The sequence below is a fragment of the Cinclus cinclus genome, chromosome 1 (genome assembly GCF_963662255.1).
Source record: "Cinclus cinclus chromosome 1, bCinCin1.1, whole genome shotgun sequence".
Lineage (NCBI taxonomy): Eukaryota > Metazoa > Chordata > Aves > Passeriformes > Cinclidae > Cinclus > Cinclus cinclus.
Window position 1 is genome coordinate 92904238 of NC_085046.1, and position 11051 is coordinate 92915288.

The following is an 11051-nucleotide window of genomic DNA, read 5'->3' on the forward strand; positions in this document are numbered from 1 at the left end:
CTTTGTCATGTCTGTCTCAAAGTATAAGTTTCCTCTCAAAACCTATTTTATAGCTTTAGTGTTATTTTATAAACATGGAAATTTATGTTAAGTGTTATATCAGGTAGTAGAAACACACTGCGATTAGTCAGTGCTTCTCTTAAAAAAAAGGAAAAAATTGGTTACTAATCCCTTAAGCATCAAAAATTTTAGATCAAAGGTACTGATGTCTTGCTGCAACTTCATTTTTTCCATTGCAAAAATGTTAATTCTGTTAGAAAAACAGCAGGTGGAAAGATGAAAATTGGAACTTGTCAAATGACCTAGACTTTTAAAAAATTTACATTTCCAAAAGATATACTTGATTGTACTTTGAAAATACAAACCTGAGTATCAGCCTGCACTACAGTAAGTGGCTGTGGTCCTTAGGAATGACTGCATCTTTTCCTTGACACATAAGGTGCAATGTATTAGTGTTGAAATTACTCCAAAACGTCATACAAATGCCATAAACACCCAGGCCTTGTACATACTTGCAGCTTGTGAGTTCTGCAGGCATCCTTTCCTTCCCACCCATTCTGCTGCCAGGAGAACACTGCTTTTTCTTGTGCGTGTGTGCTGAGTCATTTAGGCTACTTGCAGTTACTGAACACCAGCCTATGTTGAATCAGGTTTTGGGGTGTTGAACAGTGAGAAGAGTCACTGAAGGATTTTCTGCCTCTTAATAGTGAGATTAGTCTAATGGACTGTTAGAGGTTTCATTTAATATTGCATTAACATTACTGCCATTGAGCGTGATATTGAAGTCCAGAATGAGACTACATTTACATTCACTAAGCAGATAGACATGCCATGTAAGTTTACTTAATTGCTATTTACTTTTAGCAAAATTGCTTTTTACTTTTGCTGTTTGCTATTAGCCTGGAAAATCATCTCAGATTTTTCATTTTGCATTTATTGCAGCAGTAAATTCACAAACTGTGTAAGCCTACAGATTCTGGAACCACTTTCTGGAGTGAAGCATGAGAGAAAACATCATTAGAACCCTTTAGGTCTGCAGCAGTGCACCACAGCTGGGAGGGAGCTCAGGAGGCTCACTGGGTAGTGCACATGCTGTGGGGAGAGGGTTCTGTCAACTCTACCGGTTAACTGAAGCTAAGTGTAATTTCTCTTCTGCTTGGATGACAAATGCTTTTTAGGGCTGAAGATATCTGTGGCCTACTTCTGCTTGGAAAGGATTTACATATGGAAAGGTCCCTTAATTTAAGCACAATTACTGTATGCCAAAGCACCCACTAAATAAATTGCTCTCTGGACTCCTGGAATCTATTCAAGCAGCTACTGCTTTTAAACAAAAGAAATCAAAGATCCAGAATTTTACTACAGTGTTACAAGCCCCAGGTACTGTCTTTAGTAAACAAAAATAGGGGTCTGTTTGGTTATTTTTGCTTTGGTTTGTTTTTTTTTTTTTTCTGAAGGACAGCAAATGTGATAAAAGCTAGCAGGTAATTTATTCTGTTTTAAGCAAGAACTGTATATGCTGCTGCATCCCACAACCATGGCAGCTTGGGATCCTGGTCTGGTAGTAGCAGTGGTTCAGTGAATGCATTGCAGACCCAAGAAGGTGATAACTGCCATCATGTTGGCCCTGAACTCAACCAGCAAAATAAGCATCTAAGTGGTTCTTTTTTTCCTTACCATGGACCATGAGGTACGGAAGAGGCTTGGGGGGTTCTGGCTAAATGTTTCTTTTTGCAGATGGAAATTCTAAAATTGTGAATGATATAATGCAGTTGGAAATTCTTCCGTATGCCGTGGCAGTGGCTCAGAGCCAGTCACTGAAGCTGAAGATATTTGAACTGCTGTTCAGAAGTTACTTAACAGCCTAATTCCTCTCACATCCCTGCCCTCCCTGTCCCATCTCTGTTAGGTTTGTGGTTTGTGAATTTGAGAACTAAACCAGCAGCTCAGCCACAAGATGCCTGTGATGAGTAGCTCGACCTAAAAGACTTAAAAGTAGTTCTGATAGTTCAACACTTGTTTCAGCAGTGACGCCCTTCCTTACCTTCTCCCTAGTTTATCACTGACATCTTCCCAAGAGCTGGAATCCTTAATGACTAAACCCTTTCTCACTGCATCTTAATCTGTGATCTGTATCTGCCCAGATTAGCATCTGGACCCCTGGTTTCAAATGCCAGTGGGAACAAGTCTGTTCTGATTCCTTATTTTCTCAAGGCATCTGTAAAGCACAGCTGTACATGTTGCAAGCCCGTGGGTGTCAGTCTGAATGCGTTTGTGCAATAGCAGTGTTGTGAAACCAGCATGAAACACTTGGCTGGACAGGGTACTGCATGAAGTGGGAAGCTTTCACTGAAAGAGACACACTGTTCCTCAACATTTCATACCACTACATGGCCTCCATAAGAACAGACATCTAGAATGTAAGTATAATTTGGGTGTTTGGAATATTTAAAAGAAAAACCCCAGAACACAACAAACGTCAATATGGGAGGGCTGGTCTCATTTTTAGCTGTTAAGGTATGGAAGTTGCAGTTACTGGATATTGTACTCTTGTATACTACTAAGACTCGCAAGATGAGCTCGTGAAATCACTTTGTTGGCTTGTAAGGGAATTATGCCTGAATCTGCAGGGATGGAACCAGGTCAACCCCACAGGAGGTCAGTTTGTCCTGATGCCAGGGGGAGCCATGTACCACTTGTCCTTACTATAGTATTTTGTTTCCATTACTTTTGAGATACAGATTTTTCAACATGTAGGTTAGAGTAAATCAGTAAAGAACACTTCCAAGTATTAAGTGTGATGCTTGACAGTTTACTCTCAAAGCTAGGCAAACTCAATGGTGTCAATTCCTTCTAAGATCATCTCTGCCTGAATTCAGTTGTGAAATAAATTATGAGGTCAACATACTGCTGCTGGTGAAGGGTAACAGACAAGGTTGTCTTAAAATAATCAATTTAATTAACTACTTCTGAAATAACTGGCCTGCATATTAATGAAGTCCCTCTTATTAATTAGGCAGTACTAAAATACTGTGTTGAATAGTCTGTTGTAAAGGAGAGGAGAATTCACTTGTTATTCAGGAAGGTTTATTTCTGTTTCCCTCACAGCCTGAAACAGTCCTTGCCAGGCTTGAATGGGAGCAGGAAGATACTGTTGTTTCCATGTTGAGGTTTGCCACTCTCAATTGGCCTGGACACTTTTCAGTTGTAATTATGTAGATATGATGAATGCTAAGTGATAGAATGAGACCACTTAACTGCTAGGTTCCTGAGGCAGCCAGAGCTGATTGAGGGAAGTCTTGTTAAGTTGCAGTGGGACAGTTACACAAGGACAGAGCGGCCCCAGCACATAGAGCTGAGAGTGTTCTCAATATTTTGGCACATACTGAATTTGGCACCTCCTTCATTCTCACCCTCTGCCTTTTATTTCAGGTAATAGTCAAAATCCCTCTTGTGTTCCAGTGAGGGGAATGGGTTTATAGCAATTGGAGAGGAGCAGTTTTAACTGTTTTCTTGTACTCAGCTAAATGAGTAACCCATGTAAGAAAACCGGTAAACATAAGAATGATAAAAAAGATAACTGGAGAGGCCAGAACATGTTCACAGGAAGATAACCAGAGCAGTAATTGCCAAAGTCAGTAAGTGCATCCAGTTGCTTTGATGGATCCTCTCTGCTCATCCAAGCGATTGCAGAGGAACTGGAGATGCTTAAGACTTCTAACAGTGCTCCAGGCTGAGGGAGCTGTAACATGAGAATTTCAGAGTGCAGCATCTAGCTTTGACAAGCTAAGATTTAAAACAAAAAAGGTTACTGCTGTAGTAAGCACCTTTGCAGAACTGTTTCAGCAAAGCCTTGTATTTCTTTAAATGGGATTCAGGGATGATTTCTGAGTATGAGTGCAAGTACTGGGGGAAAACCAATCATGAGTGTACTGCTAAAGAGAGCACGCTACTATTAATAGTTCAGCTAGCCACAATGTAAGCCGTGTATGCTTCTGAGGCAGCCCCAGAGAAAACGCTTTTCTGAGAACATATATACCATGAAAAACTGTTCTAAACTTGCAGCAAAAATTCATGCTGGTAGCCTGAGCCCACTGTAGATATTTTTTTAGAGAACTTCCACTGAAGGATTAGTTATCTGCTAATATTAGTTGTTTAAAAGTAATTTTGGAAAGATTAACGACACATTAGTAAACTTGTACAACTTAGTATTAAAATCCAGTCTGCATGAACAGGTCACCTAACTCATTGAAAATTACTTCTTTAGGTTTAGGAATGCACAGAAGGAAACCTTAACTGCTCATCAAAAAAATCAAATGACTGAAGACGACTCAGCTTCCACAACAAAAAGGACTTACACATGCCCTTTACTAGTGTAGATTAGCTTTTTGCTAGAGTAGAAAAACACGCACTGCATATCTAGCATTGCTGATCTTATTACAGCTTTATAGCCTTGCCATGGATCGTTTGTCAACAGTTTGAAGACAGCAGCCTGTCCACAACAGTGCAACAGGAGAACAGGCTTCAGCTGATGAACAGCAACTTAACTCTACCACTTTCAATCCTGGTCACATGGTGATATGGTCTACAGCCTTAGCCTGAATGAAAGTTCACCAAAATTACTTTTTTTTATATCTGTAACATGTATCTGATGGATTTAGAACAAATATAACCACAACCTCAGGTAGGGAGAGATGAAAAGCCCACATGATATAACTGTATTTTCACATCCAGGGATTAAAGGGAGATGACAACAATCTCAGGTGAATTTGTGTACAAGGGTTTCACCACACCCTCTCTCAACCACTCCATGCTGACAAGATTTTACATAGTGCAAAGAGGCTACAAAATTATGAAACAATCTTTAAAAAGGTAGTTTCAGAAAGCTTTATTGAATACTTATTGATTTGTTTCAGTATCAGTAAATTACATTTTGCATTAGCCTGCTTTACACTTTCAAAGCACTTGTGGCTGATGTTGCAGGAACTCTGTACTGCCATCTCAGGGAACAGGTACAGTTTGTTGGCACTTCTAATGGTGTTTGAGTGTGACTGTGACAGGCCTGAAGACAGGATTGCTTTGTCACATGACACCACAGGTACAGAAAGCAGATCTCTTAAAATGCTATCATGCTGGTTAACCATATGGCTGGTCCAAAGGCACTTCCCTTCTATCTTGACCAAAAAAAGATAGGTGCCTCCCTATATTGTCTCACTCTTGTTGTTCATCCCAAACCCAGGCTTGTAGCAATTCTAGTGGTAACTGAGAAATCTGTTTGTTTATTATAGAAGTGAGAAAAATTCACGTGATAGAGACTATCACAACGTTGTGCAGATGATACTGCGTGAGAAAATAATTCTATACAGGGTTCTGAAGACCAGTATTAATATTTAAAGCACTTTTCCATATTAACTGCCTATGAACTTTGTATGTCTACCTTGTGCAATTAACCTTCCTGTAGCCTTATTTGTTAAATCCACAGTGGCAAATGCGAGATTTTTTCCTTGCTTCAAAATCTGAGCTGTAATCAGTATCTCTTCTCCAATCTTAGCAGCAGAAGTGTATCTTCAAGGAAGAAAAAAAGGAACAGGTAAGAGACCGTACAGAGGATAAATCCAAGCATATTCTTGCATTTTATATTATTATGAAGGAATTAGCAGAAGTGGGTAATAAAGACACATCTCTGCCTGTCTGGCTACTAGCAAACCCCCACTTAATGGATTTGAGCTCCTCTACCTACTGGTAGTGGTAAGTGTAAGAGTTCTCTGAGAAAATGGAGGCTAGAAAGAAACCCATTGGCTTGGTTTTGAGGAAAAGTCCATTTTGGAACAGATACCATGAGGTATCCAAGCCTTCAGTTAAAAGTTCAGCTCCAAGTTCTATTCCAACCACTGCTGGCTTCCTACAGCCTTACTAAACCAGTCTGGCTGCTTCAGCTGCAAAATGTCACTGCTACAAAGGCTCCAGAAGGTCATTTCTGTATGGAACTGTGAGCATAGGTTAACTGTTCCCATACCCTGGTTAGAGGAAAGTAATGGAAATCTGGGCAGCCCTCAAATGTTGCTTCCATTCATTAGACAACTTTGTTTTTATTTACATGAGCAGGAGGGTGTGCTTTTAAAACACGCTCTTTGGGGAATAGGAAGAAGTTTCTGCACAAAGAATTCCCCTGGAAAGAATTAGGAGAAACATGATTCAGCAATGATCTGAGGTAAGGGAACACTATTCAAATGTTAGAGCTGCAGAGGAGAATGAAGATTTGCTGGATGTTAATCTTGTTGAGATAAATTTCATCAACCAGTCAATTTTTATACACGACACCATGTCACAAGAATGTCAGTCATGCCTAATGCTCATGTAGCACCAGCTCCATTGCTTGACAAGGGCAGGATTTCAGCCTTGTCTCATTTCCAGAAGCTGCTGCTGATCCTCTTGTGGTTACCAAAAAAATTCTCTGTTTCTCTCTGTTCTTTCCATTACTGAAATAGCTTCCTCATGACAACTTTAAAAAGCTACTTCCCAAAAAGGAAGAAAGTTCTTGTAACAGTATTTGACATCCAATCTCACTTGTTCAATGAAAGCAGTAGTCCAAGTTAAAAAAAGCTATTAATATTGCTTCATGTAGCATTGCTAAAGGTAATTTTGGATCACCTCCAGAGACAGCACTTTCTTCAGAGTTCAGCCCTTATGTAATTGGGTGGACATAACTGATAGTGTCAATAATTCAGATGTTGGCCTCTTGCTATACTACTTCAGGAAAAAGCCCATAATGACAGGAGAATTTTAGGTTTTAATTTCCAGTAAGATCCTAGTCATCAGAGTCATAGTATGAAGCTTAAATAGATCCTTAATCCCATCTGCCCAGTGGAGAAATCAGAAGGTGCTGGGAGAGAAAGGAGGGAACCTGGTAAAGAGGTAAAGATACAGACCACTCCCCACACACTTTTAAAGCTTTTTTTTTATGTTTTTGTTTTGTTTTGTTTTTGTTTTTGTTTTTTGTTTGTTTGTTTTTGGTTTTTTTTAAGGCTGTTTTGATTCGGGGTTACTTTTCTAAGATTTTTAATGCTCTGTGTTAGTTATTCCAAATAGGATTATTTTAATTCCAATTGGTCATAATCTCTTCATTAAAAGTAACGAAGCAAAGCTGACAAGCTACAATAGCATGATCAGAAAAAGTTTCAGAACAACTAGTTTTTTATGACACCTTGCTTTGAATTTTCATTACAGGAAGAACTATTCTCAGTGTAAAAATACCTTAAATGACCTAGAGCGAAGGATTCTTCTTCCACTGAGAAATTCTGATTCAATTTGTAATTCACCCTCTCTATGAGCACACAACAGAGGCAAACTCTTTTCTGCTTTAATGTTTTTCTCTGGTTTATAGACTAATACTAAAAAAGGGCGTATGGAAAGCTGCTTACCCTAGAGCTTGGGTTTTGAGGAGACAGTAACATACCCACACAAGCAAAAACTGAAACCAAACCAATTTCTTAAGCGTAAAATTAACCATGTATCAACATCCCTTTATATTCTATGAAGGAACGGGCACTGTCTTGTAAACACATGTAAGAAAATCCTAAGAAGGTCCAACTCAAAATATGAAACCAAATGGCAGCCTCCAAAAACACACACGCAACACCTTTAATTTATCAAAACAGGACCTCTGAAACCAAAGAAATCACCCATTCTTAGTGAGTGCCACAGCACAGAAAAGATGTACAATGGAGTCAAAAGGGGAAGAAAAGTTACATTCTGGTAACCACAGTGGATGATACCTACGTGATGTTCATGTCCACACTGACCCCAGGCATTGCTCTTTCTGTGTACAGCAATGCTGCTGTTGACACCACATCCACAAGGGTGGCTGTCAAACCTCCGTGTAATGTGCCACCTCTGTTTGTATGCTCCTCCTCTACTTTCATTTCACAAACAACTTTTCCAGGAGCTGCAGATTGAAGTTTCATCTGTATAAACAAAAAATGAATAAAAACCTAAGTGACAGTAGTACCGACAGTTAATATTGCCCTCAATCACATTGAAAGTAAATTTTTTCTGACTCTGGACTCATGAGACAAATTAAAAGATGGAAAACACAGTAATTCAACTGTCCCATTAGATATCTCCATAAATTTTGAGCAGAAGACTGTTGCCTAAGAAAAATCTGTCCTTCTAATGCAGACAAATATTTAAACTGACAGCTTAACAGAACTTCAGTAAGTGCTATGCTGTCAGGAATTCCTTAGGAGGAAACTCTTCAGTTTTCCTTTTGCTTTAATCTGTGAGTGAAAGACCAGATTACAGGGAGCACAAAACTGCTTTAAGTATCTGTGTGTACCATAGTTGTGAAGGCATATTTAGCTCACAAAATGGAAATGACACCACCAGTAATTCATTAATCATTATATTAGAGCAACCTCAACAAAAAAAACAGTATTTTGAAATGAGCATTGGAAATACTTATCAGATTGGCCTCCCTGATTATAAATTCATATTCATGAGTAGAAGTGTCCAAGGCTGTATCACACTGTTACAGCATCATTATTTGCATATACAGTTTTATTCCACCCCACAGGTGGTAAATCCAGAATTACAGCTCACCTATGATACCATGCTTCCCCCTATAACCAACACAAGAAACTGGAATTTTGAGACCAAGAAGTTACTGCAATTCAGTATTTTTAAATCTCTATTTAAATTTCTTCAGCTAGTAGCACTATATTCAAAAATCTGAAAGCAGATGCAAAACTGGGGTAAGTTCCGCATATATTTACATGTATAACCAGGACTTTGAAGTGCCTTTAGACTATTAAAAGTGAAATGTGGACATATTTATTATATTTATTCCCACTAAATTTCAGGTTCTTTACAAAGGCTTTTCTGAACTTGAATGTTTCCATTCTGTTACCAGCTGAGTTGATTTAATTCTTTTTTTTTTTTTTATCTTAAAAGGTATTAAGGCTGAAATATTTCCAGTTTCCTTGTTCCTTATTTATAATGCAGTGTAAGACCTGATTTTCACCCTTTTTGATAAACCAAAGTTTATCCAAGTTTTGCACACAAATGATACTAAGGTCAATGATGATGTAGTACAGTCTTCTAATGGAAAAAAAAGGTATTAAACAGAGAGGAAATTACTGAGGTAACATCCTAATATAGAAATGGCATCTGTATCAATGAAACCCCCAAGTCCTAAATCAGGCATGCTGCACTGCACTGGAGGCCTAAGCTTCTGTCAGAATTTCCAAGGAGGCCTTTACTGATGCTCAACACTGGGAGCAGATGGCTTTCACTCCTGTCAGGGACTGGTGCTCCAACCCACCAGCACAGTGAGGAAAGCATGTGGTCCCATTTGTCATTGCTCTGATGTGGCATTACATGCCTGCTCCCCTTGATGAAAATAGTTCAGTACTTGAACACTTCCAGGATCTACTCAGCTAGAGCTGCTGGTCTGTGCTTCTCCCAACCCTGCTGTGCTTGTCCTCCCACATGTCTGCCTCAGAGAACAGCACACTGCTTCAGCTCCTAGGCTTCAAACGCACAGTCATTAAACCCTGGGTAGATACCACAATGCAGTTAAACCAGAAATGACATCTGATGCTGGAGGTGAAAGGTTTCAGACTAAAATATATCTTCTCTGAATAAGAAAAACCTGGAGTCATCTAGTTAGGGTAAGACAGATTTCAGGTATCTCCTAGAAAGCAGCAGTTACTTTTAATTCAAACACAACTGTACTTTTATTGTTGTAATCAGATTCCTAGCATCCTAATTCTAGAAGGTTGAAGGAAAAAATCTGAAAGTATTCCAGAGCAAGACTGGAAGCCTGTCTCCACAGGCTCACTTCCAGCCAGCTACCTTTACAAGCTGAAATGCTAGTATTTGCTCACCGCTTGTCAGGATTTAAAAGGAGTGTACAGTTAGCACAATGAAGTGGTGACTAAGAACTAAATGGACTCTATAAATATATAAACTATCTTCTTAAAGCTTTATACATTTTTAAAAAAACTTTATACTCACCAACACGTCTTGGAAAAACATGACTGTAAGAATTATTTTGTGAACAGTTGATTTCTATTAAATGTATCAGATCATGGAGCTGTCAACATAAGCTTTCATTATAACATTGCTTCTCCACAACACACATGAGTTTATACATGGTTAATTTTCTTAGATATATTTACTCCATCATTCCACGTCACAGTTACACAATCAAACAAAAATTAAAGGGAAAACTTGATGAGAATACTGAAACTGCTTTACAAGAACCTTCCTACACAGCAGCTATGCTACCATATACTACACAATTTAAAGCGTGAATGAACAGTGGCTTCAACTTTTTTTGAGCAAAATGTAGCATGGCACTGCAGCAGTAGCAGTCAATTAAATTTCTTTACACCAGAAGGTGCAGGGGAGGCACAGCGCAAGGCCTTGAGTAGAAATTCAGAGAGCACTGGGGTGTGCGTTGTGCTTTCAGTCTGACTTCAGGCTCAGGTGTGAGATGTCATAACGAAGTATCTGTCTAATTTTAAACAGGGAAGAGTTTATTTCACGGTCCTGGAAGTTAGTGGCTTCGCACGTAGTGCGAAGGAAAGAATGCGACCCGCTGAATGACTCCTGAAGGTTATTCAGTACAGGCACCTTCCGGGAGCTGCTGGAGTATTTAACGAGAGTTACTCAAGTTCAGTTATTATTCTAATTATAAGAATCGTGTTTTCTAGCCCGTGTTAGCAGCACGGCCACAAGCCACGGTGCCGAGGCCCGGAACGCGGGGAAACAGCTTCACCGCCGGGCTCGGGCCGTGCCCGCAGCCCCCGCGGGCTGACCCCCGGTCCCGGTACAGCCCGTGATTCCAGGAGGGCACACAAGGCCCTGCAGACCGGCGGGGCCGCGCTCCCGGAGCCCTGCCCTCCAAGTGCCCGTACCTTGCGGAGCACCCGGTCGAAGCCCTGCGACTCCAGCATGTACTTCATGGCCTCCTTCAGGCTCTCCACCGTGAGCCCCATGCTGCCGCCCCGCTGACCGCTGACCGCCGCGCCCCGGAAAGGCAACCCGGG

The 11051-nt window shown here is 40.1% G+C and overlaps 1 protein-coding gene across 1 annotated transcript; it reads right to left on the reverse strand.

Annotated features, from left to right (window-relative positions):
• Positions 1-4873: 4873 nt before the first annotated feature.
• Positions 4874-11024, reverse strand: ACOT13 (acyl-CoA thioesterase 13). Its single transcript, XM_062500647.1, has 3 exons — positions 10920-11024; positions 7780-7964; positions 4874-5565 (listed from the first exon to the last, which is right to left on the reverse strand). Exons 1-3 carry the CDS (start codon positions 10998-11000, stop codon positions 5409-5411), a joined length of 423 nt encoding a protein of 140 aa, XP_062356631.1. The 5' UTR covers positions 11001-11024; the 3' UTR covers positions 4874-5408.
• Between the last annotated feature and the right edge of the window lie 27 nt (positions 11025-11051).

Coding starts and splice junctions, on each gene's coding strand:
- ACOT13 (XM_062500647.1), bottom strand. CDS start 11,000: ATGGGGCTCACGGTGGAGAGCCTGAAGGAGGCCATGAAGTACATGCTG. Junction 7,965..10,919: donor TCGACCGGGTGCTCCGCAAG/GTACGGGCACTT, acceptor TTGTTTATACAG/ATGAAACTTCAATCTGCAGC. Junction 5,566..7,779: donor AGTGTGGACATGAACATCAC/GTAGGTATCATC, acceptor TCTTCCTTGAAG/ATACACTTCTGCTGCTAAGA.